The 19,685-nt window shown below is 49.6% G+C and overlaps 1 protein-coding gene across 1 annotated transcript in view; it reads right to left on the bottom strand.

Annotated features, from left to right (window-relative positions):
- Positions 1 to 404: 404 nt before the first annotated feature.
- The window catches only part of ush2a (Usher syndrome 2A (autosomal recessive, mild)), a 133,184-nt gene continuing 113,903 nt past the window's right edge, over positions 405 to 19,685 (bottom strand). Inside the window, exons 65-83 of the mRNA XM_084668085.1 lie at positions 19,055 to 19,213; positions 18,451 to 18,613; positions 17,698 to 17,915; positions 17,397 to 17,533; positions 10,645 to 10,872; positions 10,122 to 10,460; positions 9,680 to 9,829; positions 8,647 to 9,507; positions 8,197 to 8,366; positions 7,463 to 7,784; positions 5,198 to 5,404; positions 4,647 to 4,885; positions 4,302 to 4,519; positions 3,822 to 3,998; positions 3,609 to 3,692; positions 3,277 to 3,515; positions 2,473 to 2,541; positions 1,875 to 2,087; positions 405 to 1,627 (exon numbers count right to left, since the gene is read on the bottom strand). Of these exons, the coding sequence (XP_084524211.1) occupies positions 1,532 to 1,627; positions 1,875 to 2,087; positions 2,473 to 2,541; positions 3,277 to 3,515; positions 3,609 to 3,692; positions 3,822 to 3,998; positions 4,302 to 4,519; positions 4,647 to 4,885; positions 5,198 to 5,404; positions 7,463 to 7,784; positions 8,197 to 8,366; positions 8,647 to 9,507; positions 9,680 to 9,829; positions 10,122 to 10,460; positions 10,645 to 10,872; positions 17,397 to 17,533; positions 17,698 to 17,915; positions 18,451 to 18,613; positions 19,055 to 19,213 (4,289 nt within the window). The 3' untranslated portion in view covers positions 405 to 1,531. The remainder of the gene's footprint in view (positions 1,628 to 1,874; positions 2,088 to 2,472; positions 2,542 to 3,276; positions 3,516 to 3,608; positions 3,693 to 3,821; positions 3,999 to 4,301; positions 4,520 to 4,646; positions 4,886 to 5,197; positions 5,405 to 7,462; positions 7,785 to 8,196; positions 8,367 to 8,646; positions 9,508 to 9,679; positions 9,830 to 10,121; positions 10,461 to 10,644; positions 10,873 to 17,396; positions 17,534 to 17,697; positions 17,916 to 18,450; positions 18,614 to 19,054; positions 19,214 to 19,685) is intronic.

Below are 19,685 nucleotides of genomic sequence, written 5' to 3'. Positions count from 1 at the left end.
CCCAGGGCCAGCCTGTCTCTGACACGCTGTCTGCTCCTCCTCACAGCAACTTTGTCCCACACCTCTGACAATAGCTGAGAACGTGTTCGTACACGTCTGTGTGAGTGTGTGTGTGTGTGTGTGTGTGTGTGAGAGAGAACGTGACAAGCTGCAGCAACAGTGTCCTTGCCACACCAAAGTGTCCTTGAGCGCGGGTGACGTGTGATACTGTAACTGCCCTTGTGTGTGTGTGTGTGTGTGTGCGCACGTGTCCCTCGGAGGGACTGTAAACATGGCAGACTGCTGCTACACAGCCGTGACATGGCTGTCGCTTCAGGTCTGTCCCTCTGTGTGAGTGTGTGTGTGTGTGTGTTTTCATCTCATTTCTCACCACGCTACAAACACAAAAGGTTAAAACATCACACTTTTTAATGACCCCAAACTCGTCTTTTTTTCTGCATTGATTAAAAACCACAAATACATTTGAATTCCATTGGAAATTCCCCAGTGGGTCTTTAAAAGAACCATATTTGTATATGCTATTCACTGCCACTCTGACTGTACAGAATACTACATCGCGAGAGAAAGCAGCAGAGCGGGAGGTCAGCTCTATGGGTTTGTATGGGAAAACACATTTAGACAAGTACTATTTTATAAGTTATCAGACAGTATGGTTTACAAATAAAAAATATCCTTTTCACATTCTCATAAACAACAATGATAAAAAACAAACTGTAAATAATACTTTCTCCTGATTAATACTGTGTCCGTAAGAAAAAAAAAGACATTATATACAATGTTGAATGTACAATGTTTATACCAAAACAACGCAATGAGATCCTGCGCATTAACGGCATCTTATTAGGACTTACTTCGACACAATTCTATAATCTATTAAAAACCAACACCTAGCAAACACTGACAAAAGATGCCGCGTTAGCTATAGCTGATATGTACTGAAACATTAAAAGCAATTGGCTTCCTCACAAATCCTCACAATAGCCTTGTCTTGACCGAGTCTTTAATGTGCTAGATCAAATCAAATCTGTGTGTGATACTAGATAGATGTGTCTACTGTCTATGAGGCACGGGTGACAGCTGCACACAGTAGAGTACAGGCTGAAGAGGGGAGAGGCACTGTCTCTTCAGCAGGCAGGAAACAGCTAATGCCTGGTAACCAAACAGGAAACAGCTAAAGGCTGGTAACCACAGGAATTAGCTAATGGTTGGTAACCAAACCAAACAGGAAACAGCTAATAGTTGGTAACCAAACAGGAAACATCTGAGTCAGTTTGGTAAACCAGCTTCCTCATACCAGATGGACCATCTTTTTCATGTTATATCAGTTGGCATAGAGTGTGTTGGTGGACTTAGGGTTGGGACCTCAGTTACAGGTGTGTGTGTGTTTGGTTCTGGGTCCAGACCCCAGTTACAGGTGTGTGTGTGTGAGGTTCTGGGTCCAGACCCCAGTTACAGGTGTGTGTGTGTGTGGTTCTGGGTCCAGACCCCAGTTACAGGTGTGTGTGTGTGTGGTTCTGGGTCCAGACCCCAGTTACAGGTGTGTGTCTGTGAACATGGTGTGCTCCTTCCTCACCGAGCTGAAGGCTTTCACTGCATCGCCAAACTCCTCCTCCTCCTCCTCAACGTACTGGAGAGAAAGCAGCACAGATCACATTCCAACAATGTTGTGACTGACAAGCTAGTATAACAATAACTTACAACAACAACAACACCTAATCATACTGTACATTACACAGGATAATAACTATATTTTTTACAGTATTGCCTCCAAAATATCATTTTTGTTGTCTTGAATAATAGAGATGCCGAAAATGCAGGAGATGGATTCTCTCAAACTTCCTGTTCCATGGGTCCCAGTGTGATTTAAGACTTACCAGCCCGCTGTCGTGCCCCTGCATCATGGAGTTGTCCCAGCCCCCATCCCCCATCAGGGACTTTCTGTCCTGTCCACCAATCAGCTGGCTCACACTGCGGTGCAAGGAATTCTGGGAATAGGAGTAGTTGAGCTCTGATTGGCTAGGCACACGGAGCACGGACATTGGGCTGAAGCGGGAGCCATCGCCAACTATCTTGGATTCTGCCACGCCCTGGTGCATTGTGGGTTAACAGAAGGCCAATGTGAGAGAACTTTCATAACTTTCCCATTATATTTGATCAAAATCTTTAAAGCAACAACAGCAACAAACTCTACAAACCAAGAAAATATTGCGTGTTAAGTAGAGACACGGGTACAGTATGCTGTTTGTCAAGATAAAATACAGAACATGCAATGTGAGGGATACCCAGACAGAAGACACATTAGAGGAGAGATCAGGAGAGAGAGCTCTAGGTAGAGACCAGAGAGCTCCCAGGCGAGAACGAGAAACACCACACCATGCACCACATTTTCAGTTTTCCTTTTGAGGGAAAACCCAAAGAGAACATGCTCCCCCCCCCCCCACCCCCCGCCTCCCCTCTCGGCTCCTCCCCTACCTCAGAGTACAAGGTGAAGCTCTTTAACGTGACGGTGCTGGCCTCTAGGCAGTCCGCCACTGTGTCAAACTGCCGGGACAGAGTCAGGGGGGACAATTAAAGTTTAAGGGGATTTGAATGAGCAGGCTTACTGTGTTGGTGGAGCGCTCGGTGAGTTGCAGTGTGCTGGGGGGCCGGTGTCTAGAACACACATCAGAACAGGGCTTCTGGGGGGGGGGGGGGATGAGAAAGAAAAATGGAGGATAGAGGAGGGGTAAAGGAGGTAGAGGAAAGGAAAAGAAGGAGCAACTTATAAAATAATAAACATATGATAAAGATCAAGTAGTCAGAAAAAGAAAAGTGAAGCAGCTTCAAGCACACTGCCTTCAGCCAGCATCATGTGTGTCCAAACTGCAACAACATAGATGGTGTTTCTGGATGTTCTCCAGCAGTCCACTAGATGGTGACATTGTTAGTGAACAACGAAGAGACAACACCGCCTTCTAGTGGCTAGAACAGTAAATTACAGAGCAGGAGAGCAAACAGGAAGATGTTTTACACAAAACAATCAAATGAATACAATTGTCAACAAATTAATTTATAGATTAAAAAAGAATGAACAAGAATAATCTAAATTTTAAATTTTCATTCCAATCTAATGCTGAATACTATACCACTACAAATGCCTGATCAATACAAATGCCTTCCAATACAAATGCCCGATCAAAGCCATGCTCTCTCTCAATGTCTTTCACCCTCTTCATCTTCTTCATCATTCTGTCTTCACCCACTCCGCCCCGCCCTCCCGCCCGCCCTGCCGCTCACCATGAAAGGGTCCCTATCCCTCTGGCTCCTCTTCTGCAGGGGCACCAGGGGGGGCCTCTCCCTGACCAGGGGACTCTTCCTCAGGGCCCTGTGGAGCAGCAGACCCAGCAGCAGAGCCAGCAGCAGCAGCCCCAGGAGGGACAGCAGCAGGATGAACCACAGCTCCGAGTACACCGCCCCTCCAGACCCACCCACACCCTGCTGCCCTGGGGCCCAGCCTGGGGTGGGCTCGGGTGGGCCTAGGGGGGGAAGAGAGGGAGATGGGTGGTGAAGTGACGATAACATATGCTGACAATTGTGCATGTGCGTGCATGTGTGTGTGTGAGTGTCACCTATGCCAGTGGCAGGGCTGTATCTGACAGTAGGAGTACTGGCACTGCCTGCCTCTGTGCTACAGGTCACCTGGAAAGAGAGGGCTGAGAGAGAGAGAGAGAGAGAGAGAGAGAGAGAGAGACCATTAAGTGTGGTGTCTATGAGTATACTGGGAAAGTATTATGTGTGCGTGTAGATGTGTGTGTGTGTTTGTGTGTGCAGGGGTCCCTCACTCTTCTGGGAGGTGAGAGGGATGTGCAGGTACGTGTGGAAGCCGCTGTAGATCCTCAGCTTGCTCTCCGTCAGAGTGTACTCCCTCAGGGCGCCATGCAGGGAGAAGCTGGGGCCCCAGTCCAGCCACACCATGGTCAGGTTGCTGCCTACCACCAACGCTGACACGTATTGGGGGGCTGGGAGAGAGAGGGGATAGAGAGGGGGCGGGAGGGGAGGAGAGGGGAGATGGGGAATAGGAGAGGGGGAGTGGGTGAAAATACAGAGGTGAGGAAGAGAAGGAAACAGGACATCAATAATGACTATTTATGACCACCACGTTTATAATCCGTAGTGACCCTTAATACCTTAATAACCTACAGTGTTTCAGACTCCCCTGCAGTATGTATGTGAGGGTGGGGCAGGGCTACCTCTGAGAGGGGGGTCAGAAGTCAGGCTTTAAAGGTGAAGGGTTAGGGGCTAAGTCAGGGTTGAGGTCTTACCCTCGGTTAGTGTTGTCACTGTGGTCCACTCTGAGGCAGTGCTGCCCATGTTGTTGAAACAAGCAGTCCTGAAGTCATAGCTGGTATAGGGCTGAAGGCCGGTCACATTGTTGCTCCGCCTTGTCCCAAAGAAACAGGTCTCTACTGGTCCCATCACACAGGGGGCAGGGACTGGCTGCGGGGGATGGGGGCACGTGGAGCGAACATGCAGCTCACAGCTGGACAGAGAGCAAAGCCAGGGGAAAAAGAGTGACAGGGGGAAGATGGTAAGAATGGGTCCAGGGTAGACAGGCAAAGGATGACAGTGGAGAGAGAGGCAGTAGGCTAGAGAATATGTCCCCTCACCTCTCGATGACCCCGTTGGGGGTGAGCGGCCAGTCCCATTCCAGCTGTGTGGAGCGGGAGGTGAGGGTGAGCAGGCGAGGGCGTGGCTGGCCCGTGGGGGGGGCGGCCTGGGTGCGCAGCTCTGCCAGGGGGCCCTGGCTGCAGCACTGGTAGCAGGTACAGGCCTCCACATACACCCAGTACTGAGAGTAGGGGCTCAGACCATGGAGAGTCTGCTGGAGGGACGTTCCTTCTGATAACTGGAAGGAGAAGAGGGGAGAAGGAGAGAAAGAGAGGGGGAGAAAGGTATAGAGACGGAGAGAGAGACACAGAGGATGGATACATTAATTTTGACAATGGGTGAGAGAGGAAAAAAAGGCAGAGAGATGAAAAACATTTAGAGGAGGACAGAACAGAAAGAGAGGGTAAGAGGAGAGAGAGGTATGGACAGGATAAAAGTGGAGGAGGGGCGGAAAGAGATGGGTGGAGAGACACTGAAAGATAGTGGTGGTGACCGGGAGACATGAGCTCTGGCAGGTAAAGATACCTGGTAAAGTGTGTGTGTGTGTTACCAGAGTGTGTGTGTCCTGGTGACGAGAGAACACCCTGTAGATACTGACGATGCCGTTGGGTTTGGCAGGAGGGACGATGTCCACCACCGCCGAGGTTGCTAGAATACGCAAGAAGATGGGTGTGTTCACCTCATCAGGAGGGGCGGGTCCTGTTCTCCCATTGGCCCATGGGCTACTTGAGTGACCAGCAGAGTTTACAGCCCACACCTGTCAATCACAAGACATTTACATTGAGTTATATAGCAGACGCTCTTATCCAGAGCGACTTACAGTAAGTACAGGGACATTCCCACCGAGACAAGTAGGGTGGAGTGCCTTGCCCAAGGACACAACGTCATTTGGCACGGCCAGGCATCGAACCGGCAAACTTCTACAGACACCACAGGGATATCATTCATAGGGACTACACCTCTGGTATCCACTGGAGGATTATCACACACACACACACACGCCTAGTTCATATTATTTGGACAGGCTGGTGTTATTGTAATTCCAGTGGTCTGCATGGTGAGGTCATGAAACAAGCCACTAGAGGGCAGCAGCAGCAGGGATAGTTTTGTACACTGGGTTGAGTGGGGCGCCAGCCTCCTTAATAACCTACCAAGAACCAGTAACTCCATGATCCATCAACATGATAGACACCAGCGCCAACACGTCTGGTCTGACGGGGGAGTGTGTGTGGGGGGTGAAGGGAGAGGCAGGAAGAGGGGAAAAGAAGGCTCCGAAACAGGATGAGCAGAGGAAGGGAGAGGAGGCAAAGGTCATTCTGTCACCCGTATGAGGAAAAAGGTCAAGAGCGTGTGTGTTTCTGTGTTTGACTCTGAGTCAGGGGACACACACAAAAAGACATCGTCAAATAAAAAGAACAATGACAGACGGTTGTGATGCCTCATATAAGCATTTGTGGTAGGGCGTCACGATCAATGTCACGGCGACCGTGAGTGCGTCAGGAAGTGTCTCCTTGAGCAGACACCCAGACTGTAGCAGAGGTGGTTGGGGGGGTTTGGGGAAGGTGGGGGGTACCCCAGGTCACCTTGTCCTTGGGGGATGAGGCTTCAGACGTTTTACAGCCTCCTCCCTCCCTGAATACTGAGCTGGTCCCGAGGTCGCTGGACAGGAAACAAATAATATCTAATTTCCAGGCCCCATGGCAACAAACGCCCACGGCAACCGGGCAGACTCCGTCCCGTGCTCCGGGATTGGTCGGCCGAGTTGCGGGCCTGGTCCTGGGCTCCCGATTGGCTGGCCCGACGGCGTAGTGGTCGCGGAGACGGGGGTTAAAGGTTAAGTTGTGTGAATGTGGGCGGTAATTAAACAGGGGTGTAAACCTGTCAATAGAAGATGAGGAGCCAGTCTCGTTAGGGTAATGTGGTCAGCGCAGCGAGACCAGCACAGCCCTGTCCTTGTGTGGGATAGAGAGAGGAAGGAGGAGAGGAATAACCCCCTCCTACACTCTCACTCCTCTTCCTCCCCTCTCCTTCTCTTTTTCTCTCTCTCCCTTTGCCCTTCTCTTGTTTTTCATCCTCATCTTGAAGTATGTCATGTATGAGAGTGTAGGAGTAGAACACACACACCCACAGACAGACACACACACACACACACACACACACATACACAGACTCATCATCCTGAAATCAAAAGCAAACATGAAAGGGTCTATTTATAATACATGTAGCATCAAGAGAGGCGACCTGCTAATTCGATTGGCTGGATGTTAATCCCGAGTGCTTAGTCAGCCAATGATTAATAGGCCCTTTCCCCGTCCATCATCCCCTGGGCCCCGCCTCCCTCCTGTCATAAATTAGACCTTGTAAACAAGACGCAACAATCAGGCAAACTCAATCAAAGTGTCTCTGTGCTCGGCTAGCGTGGCTGGCAGGGAGAATGCTAATGTTATTGTGCTCCAAAGGGTAGGCTGTCAATTAGCACAGGGCACGGCCGTTACATGCATACCAACATGCATTAAACAACGTGTGACAAAGTTGTGTGTGTGTGTGTGTGGGAGGGGGGGGGGGTGTCTTTGTGTGTGTGTCTGAGTGTGTGATGATCTTAATATGTGTGTGTCTCTCTGGAATGGATTAGGCTAGTGTGAATCTAGGAGTTCAGTTTTGAAATCTCCTCTGGAGTTTTGGTGCATATTCTACAAGTTTACAGCCATTCTATGACTGTAACTACATTCTACTAATTTCATAATTTTTTCATCTATACATCGTACTGTTTCTATGACTACAACTTCCACTAATTCTACTGATCCGGGTGTTCTACCTGGTACTGGTAGGCTGTGTAGGGTTGAAGTCCAGCATCACGACATGATGTTGAAGCGTTCCTGTACACAAGCACTGCACCCCCGAGATCCTCAGTGGACTGCTCCGATCTGCGGTACACCTCATAGTGCAGGACTCTACCATTCGGCTGGGACGGGGGGGACCAGGAGAGCTGGAAGACCGTCTGCAGGCCTTGTTGGTCCGTCTGTAGATCCAGCAGCGGTGAGTTCTGTCCAGCAGGGGGAGACTCCAGAGTGAGCACTGACGCCCAGTCACTGGAGGCACAGCCCAGCTCTGTACATGCCTCCAGCCTCACCTCGTACCTAACACACACACACACACATATGTAAACACACACACACACAGACATGCACACACAGGAGTTGAATGGAGGGAAGGTCGCTGAGGAAGGGTGTGATCTGTAGATGATAAAGCTGATGAGCTTTTATTATCTGACTCTTATCTGTACTTCACCTCTTCACACACACTCTGACCGACCGCCTTTGTCTGGGACAAAGTAGAAGGATACATGGAGGCATGACCACTGGCTCAAGGTTGACTTCTCTCCATTACACACTTACTCTCTTTTTCTGTCTCTCTCTCCTTTCTTTGTCTCCTTTCTTTCATTCTCTCTCCCTCTCTATGTTGGTTTGTTGGCGGTGTGTCGGTGAGTGTGTGTCTTGGTTTGTCGGCGGTGTGTGTGTCTTGGTGAGTGAGTGTGTGTGTGTGTCTGACCTGTGGTGAGGTTTCAGATCCTGCAGTGTCGTGCTGCGTCCAGAGAAAGCGCTGTCTTCCTGTCCCAAGGAGACGCTGAGCGTGGCGAGGAGGGCGGGGTCTCGCTGGTACACCGTGTAGCTGACGATCTCCCCGTTAGGACGCACTGGGGGCTCCCACGTCACCCTCACCTGGACATACACACACACAGACACACACACACACACACACGTGCAAACACATACAGACAAACATACACACTCACACAGACACACAAGCTTTGACAACTGTAGAAGTAGGCTGTATAACAATAATATTGACAGTCCATAGTGCAGCGTGTAACAATGTTTTCACTAGTCTAGCCATGTCTAGATCCTATCTCACTACAGGACACCTGCAGTCTCCCTAGCTGTTCTAGTCTAGATCCCATCCATCCACAGGACACAGTGGTCTACAGTAAACCCTGGTTACCTGTCGAGGTCCCAGAGGCTGCAGAGATGGGGGGCTGACACCAGAGGGCGCTGAGGCCCGCGTGCGAGCCTTGGCCACTCCGCTGGTCACCGAGCCACGGCTGTTGTTAGCAGTGACGCTGTAACCGTACTCCACGCTTGGCAACAGCGTGAAGTCATGGTAACGCGTTTCCATGCCGATGTAGATCACCTCGCCGTCCCTGCGGAGCTCGTAACCCTTGACGACGCCGTTGGGGCGTTCCGGTGGTTCCCAGGTCACCTCTAGGGATTGTGGGCCTGTGACCTTGAGAGAAGGGGGGGGCAGTCCGGTCGGGGGGGCCTCCTGGGTCATGGCGGGGATGGGGGGGCTGGGGGTACACCCTCCATTAGTGCAAGCCAATAGGACAAGCCGATAAAGAGTGTGCGGGTCGAGGCCTGTCATCTCCGCATGTAAGCCCCGTCCACGGTACACCTCCTCACCGTTGACCTGCAGCACGTACTGCGTCACTTCCCCGTTCTGGACCAGTGGTACGCTCCAGGAGGCATTGATGCTGTGGGCCGTAATTCTGGGGAAGGTGGGAGGTACCACTGCAGCGGGGGGGGCCTGCAGGGTAGTGATCTGCACGGAGGGGCTGGTGATGCAGCCGGCAGTGTTGCAGGCAGTGACAGAGTATTGGTAGGAGGAGAAGGCCTGCAGGTCATGGTCGGTGTAGCTCAGCACTCCAGGGTCCAGGCTGAAGGAGAAGGTCATGTTGTCTCTGTGCAGACGGTAGGACACTAGGACCCCGTTGGTCTCCAGGGGTGGAGCCCACGACACCAGGAGCTCCGAGGGGCGGTCCTTAACGTGGTGGAGCTGGGGGGGTGCCATCCCATGAGGGGGGGCCTGGAGGGAGGGCATTTAGAGTTAGTTATTCATATTGAAACACACACGTACTGAAAACCTCAAACACACACACTAAGCCCCAGACACACACACACACACAGTCTCAGACTTGCACACATACACAGATAAACCACGACTTGCACAATCTCCCACACACACACAGGACAGTAACCTGTCTGGTTGTCACGGTGACCCAGGGGCTGTGGGCATATCCAGCAGGGTTCTCAGAGCGGATGCTGAACTGGTATTGGCTCCAGGGTTGCAGGCCCGTCACTGTGTGGGAGAACCTGGAACCCTGGGTGGAGTTCAGTCTGTGCAGAACCTGCACACACACATACACATATAAACACACAAATACACATTCATACACACCCACACAAAACAAGTGCGTGCGTCTTGTGAAAGAGCAGTATTGAGCAGTATTACTTAATATCAAACCAAATTATTTAATTATACAGCATAAACTACTACCATATTATCTATTAAAAAGACTCTTAAATGGGCCTCTTGCTAAAATAAAGGTTAATAATAATGATAACAGCAGTAATAACGATAATAATCATACAGGTATTTGTCCAGTAATCAGATGAGTTGATGATGTCAGAGCAACATACCTCTCCTCCCATGGCCTCCTCGTCCCAGCTCCTCCCACTGCCCTCCTCCAGGCCCCGCCCCAGCAGCATGTACTGTCCTATTGGTCCGTTGGGCTGGGTGGGCGGGTTCCAGGCTAATTCTACGCTGTCTGGACCAATCGATAGGGGCACGGGCGGGGGCTGGGATGTAGGTGGGGCCGGTGCCGTGGTAACGCGTTGCGGGGGGGTGCGGGTGCAGCCGCCGGGGGTGCATGCCTCCAGGACCAGCGAGTAGGAGGAGAACGGCTCCAGACGGCGGAACAGGAAGTGACGCGACAGACCGCTGAATTCAAGGTTGTCCTCGCTGTACAGGTTATACATCTGAGGACCAAGGCACCAAGGTTACCATGTCTGTGTGTGGAATACGTGTATGTGCGTGTCAGTGGGTAGGTGGCTGGCAGACTGTGTGTGCATGTATGTGTGTATACCGTGAAAACCCCATTCTGTGTGTGTGTCTTTGTATACTGGGTGTGTTAGAGTGTGTTTGTTGTGTGTGTGTGTGTACCGTGATGACCCCGTTGGGAGTGTGTGGGGGGTCCCAGGTCAGCAGCAAGGCTCTTCCCTGTTCTCTCTGCTCCAGGGAGATGGAGGACAGGCCAGCCGGAGAGGCCTGCAGGGTCCTAGTGCCCACCCAAGGGCTGACCACACTTCCGGCAGTGTTCGCAGCCTCCACACACACACTGTACTCACTGTAGGGGTCCAGACCATACACACTGGCCCTCAACACACCTCCCTGGAGAGAGAGGGAGAACGAGAGAGGGAGTGAGAGAGAGACAATGAGCGAGGAATAATAAGAGAGGGATAGTGAGAGAGGATGAAAGAGAGAGAGAGAGAGATAGTGAGAGAGGAATAAAGAGAGAAGGAGAGAGGGAGAAAGAGGGGGGTTATGAGAGACAGAACCAGACAGAGTTAGAGGGCTTCACAGTGAAGCTGCTGAGCTCCAACACTGACATGCAGACAGATCTCCCTGAGGGCCGGGTTACACAGACAATCCCATGGATTCAGCTCTCCAATCACACACACACACACACACACACACACACACAGAGGCATGCACACACGCTGACTGTGACAAAGCCCCCAGGTCCCGAGACAAAGGCCTGTCCCTGTCAGAGAGGAGCTTTCGAACAGGAAACACTCTGTAATTGATTATAAACACTGCAGTTTCAATACACCCTCGCGTGCCCTGACACCAAGACTGGGGACTGGTATGCCCCAGGATGATGACTGTGTGGGTGTGTGTGTGTGTGTGTGTGCTTTCATGCTCTGTTCGTGTTTCACAGAATGTGAATGTGTGCGTGTGTGTGTACAGTACAAATGTGTGAGTTAATGTGAATAGGAGGTTGTTTCCCAGTGAGAGGAGGATTAATTGGAGCACACGTCATTGCTGTGCTGTAAGAGGATATGAAAGCAGCTTCAACAAACAACATAAAAAGCGTGACGAATTAGCATAGCACCGCATCACATTGAAATTGACAGGACAGAAACAACAGAACACATGTTTGGTTCCTTACAGCCGTGGTATGTCACACTGTTAACAGGATTAATAAACAAACAGCATTACTGAGGAAAACAGCTCTTTAAACGTTCTGGGAATATCACTAAGCTTGGAGAGAGAGAGAGAGAGAGAGAGAGAGAGAGAGAGAGAGAGAGAGAGAGAGAGAGAGAGAGAGAGAGAGATAGAGAGATACAGTGAGAGAGCGAGAGAGAGAGATAGAGAGATACAGTGAGAGAGAATGAGCATTATAAATACAAAGAAAGAAAGAGAAATAGAAGGACACAGACAGAGAGAGAAAGAGAGAGAGAGAGAGAGAGAGAGAGAGAGAGAGAGAGAGAGAGAGAGAGAGAGAGAGAGAGAGAGAGAGAGAGAGAGAGAGAGAGAGGGAGACAGAGAAAGATATATAGTGAATAAGAAAGGGTATTAGAAACACAGAGAGAAACTCAAGCAAAACATGTTTTACTTACCTTAAAACTACAAAGCAGTTGGACACAGCCAAATTATTTAATGAAAATGTATCAAGCTCTCTTTCAATACATTTAAATAAGATTTACGTACAATCTTCTTTTTCCGCTTGGGCATATAAAGAGAACGATGGAAGTAAGTAAATAAGTAAGTAAGTAAGTAAGTAAGTAAAACCGAGAGACAGAAAGGAGGGGTCTTGGAGCAGGCTAGCTCCACCTCAGCTAGGTAGATGAGGCCTGAGCCGAAGAAGAAGTTAACATATGCACAGTGTCAATAGCAGCAGCTGCTGTGTGTGTGTTAGGAGTGCTCAGAGACCCCCCCACTGCCCCTAGATGGCAATACACTCAAACACTTCAGCTCACACGCACCGCTCTGTGGTAGCGGGCCTCGCTGTCGCTGCAAACAGACACTATTGCAGTTGAACACTCACACGCACACACACACACCTGCGCACAAGCACAGACATGCACACAAACACACACACACACGCACACACATGCTGGCACACGCAGCCATTAAGAACAACAAGGATAATTGATTCTGTTATAGATTTATGAATAAATGTTTATTGCGCTTCCAAGAAGAGGTGTTTAAATGTGTGTGTTTGGGTGTGTGTATGGACCACCTACAATATATAAAAAAGTCTCAAACAAAATGAGGAGAGAGCAAGAAAGATAGAGGGTCAGATAGAAAAGGGACATAAAAGGTGTGGAGAGAACCAATGAGAAAGAAAGAAAGAAAAGGGTGGGAGAGAGAGGGATGCGGCAAAAGAGAGGGAGGAAGGGGAAGACAGTGATAGAGCCAAAGGACAGGTCTCTAATGTACACATTAAAGAGCCCTCAGATCTAAAAACACGATCCTCAGCAAATCAGCATTTGTAGCAAAAAAACTCTTAAAATATGACTCTTTTCTCCCTTTTTCTCTCTCTGTGGTGTGTGTGTGTGTGTGTATATGTGTGTGTGTGTGTGAAAGTGTGTGTGAATGTGTGTTCGCGTGCGTGCGTTTTATTCAGGTGGACAGGCGCGTGGCGACCAGGGACAGTGTCTGATCCTAATTAAGAATAACCATGTGTATTTGTCAGAATAATTATGCTGATGATCTCAGAGAGGAGAGCAGGCACCTGCATTAGCATATAGCACGCCCCCCCCACACACACCCCACCCCCATTTTGCTCCAGCAGCACAGAGACCCGTGGCGAACCAGACCAGTCTCCCTGTCGTCATTTGCTTTTGAGGAACAGTCATTCAGTAAGAAAAGCTGTTGTTCAGTTTGAAATGAGTCATATAGAGATCCTCTCTCTCTCTCTCTCTCTCTCTCTCTCTCTCTCTCTCTCTCTCTCTCTCTCTCTCTCTCTCTCTCTCTCTCTCTCTATCTGTGTTTATGTGTCTAAGAGAGAGCAGTAATTGTTTTGGAGTTTCCTGAGGTGAAACAGCTCTCTATCCACATGCCAGAGTACCTGGCCAACAGAGTGTGTGTGTGTGTGTGTGTGCATTTCTGTGTATGTTTGTACCCTGCGTGTGTGCATGGCACAGCTGCAAGACAACACACACACATGCACACACGCATACACACAGGCACACACCTCCAGGGCAGCCTTCTTGTGTGAGACCAGCTCAGAGGGGTGGAGTAGAGGCTGCTGTTCTGGGCCCAGTTCACACCGGCGGCCATGATTGTTTTTGGCATGATGAGGCTCCCGGAGGGTCAGCTGACTGAGGGCGTGGGGTGGCCAGGGCATGCCTGATTAAAATTCACAAACATTCCACTCAAAAACCCCAACAACCTGACCTCATTCAATCGGGTTATATATTTATATTCTGTTTATTTCTATATATGATCAGAAATCCAGGACTTGCTGAAGAGTCTCTTATGTATGAGCATACCATTTTCATGCTCATGGAATTTTATTTTCCTAAAAACAAAATCTGCTCTGATTGAAGATAGTAATCATAATCAATGGTGTACACTGATCATTCACGCACGCACACACTGCATTCCTCTAGAATCCGTTGTACTAACAGACAGTCAGACCTCTTTCATTCTTGCTCTCCTAAACACACATCAGGGAAAGAGGAGAGCACTAGAAGACACACACACAAACACACACACACACACACACACACACACACACACACACACACACACACACACACACAGCATACCATTTCAGGCTGTCATTAGAAGCTGCCAGCTCTTATCTGAAGAGATAACACAAGAGGAAGAAATGGATGGTGTGATGGAGGATAAAAAAAGAGAAAGAGGGAGGTGGGGGTGGAGATAAGGGCAGTGAGGGAGAGCTAGAGGGATGAAGAGAGGGAGAGATGATGTATGGAGAGGGCTTTGTGATTATTTCCTGTTTATACAGCCTCTAAGAACCCTCCAATCAAGGTTAGAACCCTGATGAACCCCCCCCTTACCTCCCTCCTCAACCTCTCCACTCCTCCGCTTCGCTCCATCTCTCACTCTCTGCCCTCCTCTCCTCTCTATCTCCTCCATCTCTCCACCTCTCCCTCTCAACTCTGCCTCCACTCCTCTCCTACCTCTTTCTTGCTGGTCTTCTCTGTTTTCTGTATCCTCTCTTTCTCTTTCCACTCTTCTCCATCTCTATCTTTACTCTTGGTCTTGGTTAAGTGATTTTACAGAGCCCAAGGGCAAAACTCTCACTCTCTCTGTCACACACACACACACACACGCACACACACACACACACACACACACACACACACACACACACACACACACACACACACACACACACACACACATGAACACTTTCTTTAAATAAACAACTTGGAGGTTTAGGGAGAAGAGGAGAGACAGTTACATGTAAAAAGGAGAGATAGAGACAGGTCTCAAAGAGAGATGGAGAAACATGCAATCAAACCAAAAACGAGAAAACAAAGAGAAAGGAAGACACAAAGTAGACCAAAAAAGAGATAAAGACAGTGGTGAGGTCATGTGACCCCCTCTCTCATTCCCCTCCCGGCCAGTGCTGTATGACCACAACTACGCCTGTCCGACCGTGCAAGTTCCACCAGCATGGTGTCGGCAAGACACGGTCCATCGCTCGCCCCTCGCTGTCCCGCGCTCTCCGTACCTCTCTCCCTCCCTTCTTCCCAGCCCCCTCTCTCAACTCTGCCATGTTCTTAATGATAAACTAACAGATTGTAAACATGCTGCTAGTTCTCTCTCTCTCTCCCTCTCTCTCTCCATCCCTCCCTCTCTCTCTCAACCCCTCTTTTTTCCAGGGTATTTTTTAAACAATGTCCTTCATGTACGAGTGGTTCTGGAGGCAGAAGGACATCATTAGCATGGTGGTTAAGCTGTAATTTACACCATTACTGAGGCAGCAGCCATTTTTATTGCCTAGTAAATTTCAGCTCTGAAATATTTAGACCATATGGCTCAATTTGTGTAATAACCTTAATTTCTGCACCCTTCAGGTCCTGGTGGCTGAGGTTGGCTGACGGGTGTACACACACACACACACGCACGCACACACACACGCACGCACGTGCACACACACACACACAGCAGATTAATAAGCTGTCAGGTTGTGTTTGGTTGAAGGCGCGGCAGCGTGGGCCAGATGGTGGAGAGGATGATGACTGTCAGGGGTCCTGATCTGATCAATCGGATGTATTAATACACACACACACACACACACTCATAACATAGACACACAAACACAGATTTACACACAAGCATTTACACAACCCGCACAAACATGCACACATACCAGACACACAAACACATACCACACACACACACACAGATACGATGTATTAATACATCTCCCTGCAGCAGGGGCCCTGGGGGCCACAGCTCAACATCTGGAGAGATCAGGGGAGGGAGGGGGAGAGTAGGAGGGAAGGGAGGGGGAGAGAAGGAAGGGAGTGAGGAGGGGGGAGGGTGGAGCGCTAGACAGAGAGAAGGGAGGGAGAAGGGGGAGTGTGGGAGGGAGAGGGGGTGTGGTCAGGGAGGGAGGGAGGGAGGGAGGGAGGGAGGGAGGGAGGGAGGGAGGGAGGGAGGGAGGGAGGGAGGGAGGGAGGGAAATGTAGAGAGAGAAAGAAGAGGTATAATGTAGGCAGAGGAAGACAGTGACCAAAGAGGCTAAAGTGATAGTGGGGAAGACCACGAAAGAAAACAAGAATTCAGGAGTGAAGGAGGGAGAACATAGTGAGAAGCAGATGAGAAATGTGGGATTTAGAGAGACTGTATGTATATGTATGTGTGTGTGTGCCTGTGGAGTGCCAGGCGGGTCTGGGGTTCTAAAGGGGTGGACCGCCTGCGTTCCATACCCTCATTCCGTCCGATCGCCATGACGACCCCATTAATCACTAAAGCTGGCACAGAGAGGAGCTCCCAGCCCAGGCAGAGATCAATACACAGACACACACACATATATATATATACACGCACACACACACACACACATACACACAGAGGGGACAAACATCTCGACTACATAACACTAGAGACAAAGATGGTGTTGTCTTAAAAATAAGAGCAGAGTTATGAGAGTAAAGAGGAAATGAGAAGAGGAGGAGAGAAGTGATAGGAGAGGAAACAAGGAGAGAAAAAAGTGGAGGACAATATAAAAGAAGGGAATCAACCTGTGGCAGTTCAACAGTTGGGAACAGGATGATCAATAGATAACAGTGCACAGGCCAAGTATCGACACCAGTGGGACAGACTGAGCAAGCCGAGGCCAGAACCAGTATACTCTCTGCTGCCTCTCTTTCTTTGCTTCCTCTCTTTTCTTTCTCTCCTGCAGGTGAAGACCCGCACTCTGTTTTGCTGTCTGACAAATGACCGCCTACACACCATGGTGACTACATATCAATGAGACAAACACACACACACACACACACACAGACATGGACACGCACAATCTTTCTCTCTCCATATGAATGAGGAGGTGAAAGGTCTCCATTTACATCCTGTATTAATTATGACTGACAACACAAAGGTCAGGAGGCAGACAACAGACGTATGGAAACACTATAGATCTCTCTCTTTCTCTCTTCCCCTGTCTCTCTTTCTCGCTCCACCTTTCTCTATCCCTTTACCTCTCTCTACCTCCCCCTCTGTCTTTTTTTGTGGTCTCTCTCTCTCTCTCTCTTTCTCTCTCTCTCTCTCTCTCTCTCTCTCTCTCTCTCTCTCTCTCTCTCTCTCTCTCTCTCTCTCTCTCTGTCTCTCTCTCTCTCTCTATCTCTATCTCACTCTCTCTCTCTCGCTACTGTGTGTCCTACCATATGTTGTGTGTGTGTGTGTGTGCGTATGTGTATGCCTACCGGTACAGTCAGGGCAGTAATGGTGGAGGTGTTGAGTGTGGGGTCTGGATGATGTTTCCTGTAGAGCAGACGGTATTGAGATATCAGACCGTTAGGTTGTTCTGGAACCATCCAGTTCAGCTGCACTGAGTAGGCACCTGGAAACACAAGCACAAACACACACACACACAAATGTATAAACACATGTACACACAAACAAAAATAAATAACACAGAGATCAGCAATACGCATTTGCGTCATGCAGTGAATGTGTTAAATATACACCCACACACACAACTTCACACACATACTGTAAACTAACCAGTAGGAGTTGCATTGGGAGGAGCCATGCCTTCTGGCTCCGCCTCCAAGGTGGTGGCTGTGGTCCATTTACTGTGGGAGGAACCTCTGGAGTTGTGGGCGATAACCCTGTACTGGTATTGGCTGAAGGGCTGCAGGGCGTCACTAGCATCAATGAACTCTAACAATCCACTGGACCAGATAAACACCAGCAACTCTTCCTGCGCTCCCATTGGTCGTCTGCAAGGGAAAAGGCATTATGACAAGAAGTCTGCTACCAATCATGTCCTCTATATCAGAGAGAGGTTGGATGGACGGATGGAAGGACAGACTGACAGAGACAGACGGAAACAAACACACACACACACACAATCAATAGCTGATGCAAACACCTCTATTTTGTTGCTAACAGCGTGTGTATGTGTTGGGGGGAGAGTGTGTGTGTGTGTGTTGAGGGATTGAGGTAATCATTGGTGGAGTGTTAGGTCGTGATTTGTCCTGTTTATCCAGAGCTCTGTCTGTCTTCAGGCCAGCCGTGCCAGGTGTGTGTGTGCGTGTGTGTGTGTGTGTGTGTGTGTGTGTGTGTGTGCGCGTGTGTGTTGGTCCTGGCGTCTGTGCCAGTATGCTAATACTGTTTCCTCTAGACTTACAGGGCTTAGGCCCTCCTGACCTAGCATACAGATCACACACCGGTCAACAAGCAGGCGTTGACCTTGACCATAAACACACACACACACACACAAATGCACACGTGTGTGTGTGTGTGTGTTCTTACCTGTGTATGAAGTAGGAAGTGATGAGCCCGTTGGGTTTGTGAGGTGTGGTCCAGATCACCTCCATGACCCTGGGGCCTACTGCCCGCACTGAGGGGGGGTCCAGCTGCTGAGGGGGCTCCTCTGAGGTCCGCACAGACACCCCCTCCCCCACCCCACAGCCCTCTGGCAGAGAGAGAGGGAAGGGGGAGAGAGAGGACCAGCGAAGGGGGAGACAGGTGGAGAGGAAAAGGGAGAGAGAGGCAGACAGATAGCAGAAGAGAGAAATAAAGAGGTACATTTTGAACATTTGAAGTCTGACTTTTCTGAAGCCATTTGACCCCTTATTCTGTCATTTGTACCTCTCTCCCTACCCCCCCCCCCCCTCTTTCTTTCTCTCCCTCTATCCTTCTTGCACTTCCACCCCCCCCCTTCCAACTCACCCTCTGACCACTCCCCCCCTATCTCTCTCTGTATCTCTCTCTTTCTCTCTCTCTCTCTCTCCCACCCTCTCCCTCTTACTCTCTCTCTCCAAATATCTTACTTCCACCTCGCCCTCCCACGCTTCCCCTCCTTCTCCCTCTCCCTCTGTGTGTCTCTATCTCTCCATCTCCACCCAGTACCTACCGAGCTGGCAGGCCTGTACTCTGACTCTGTAGGTGGTGAAGGGCTCTAGATCTGCCACACTGAGGTGCTGGTGCCCCCCCGCTGCTCGTATAATCACCGGGTCACTTCCTAGACTCAACAGGATGTTGTAGTTCATCGGCTGGCTGGTGTTGAAATGGGCTGCAGGGGGACAACAGGACAGGTCACACATAAACACCAAAAGGAGTAACACACACACACCTACACACATGGAGTAACACAAACACACACACGAGGAGGAACACACACACATTGTTAATATTCCCATCGCTGGCACCTTTCCATAATTTACACCTACTGTATTCTGATAGGTTATTCAACATTCATGAGTTCCAGGACGTATTCAGAAAGGCCTGATTATCTTAACAAATGAAAAACTTAAATTATTCACCTTCCCTCATAGCTCTCTCTCTAAGCAGATGTAGCCTTTTGCACACACACACACAGACACACACACACACACACACACACACACACAGACACACACATACAGTTATTGCCAAATCTTTTACCCATCCGCTCTCTCTCTCACTCTCTCTGTCTTGCTCTATCTCTCTGTCTTTCTCTCACAGACATATATATATATATATATATATATATACACACACACACA

Source organism: Hypomesus nipponensis, chromosome 12, assembly GCF_054491055.1.
Source record: "Hypomesus nipponensis isolate SF chromosome 12, ASM5449105v1, whole genome shotgun sequence".
Classification (NCBI taxonomy): Eukaryota; Metazoa; Chordata; class Actinopteri; order Osmeriformes; family Osmeridae; genus Hypomesus; species Hypomesus nipponensis.
Note: the sequence above shows the minus strand (reverse complement) of the source record. Positions and strands in the feature narration are given on the sequence as shown.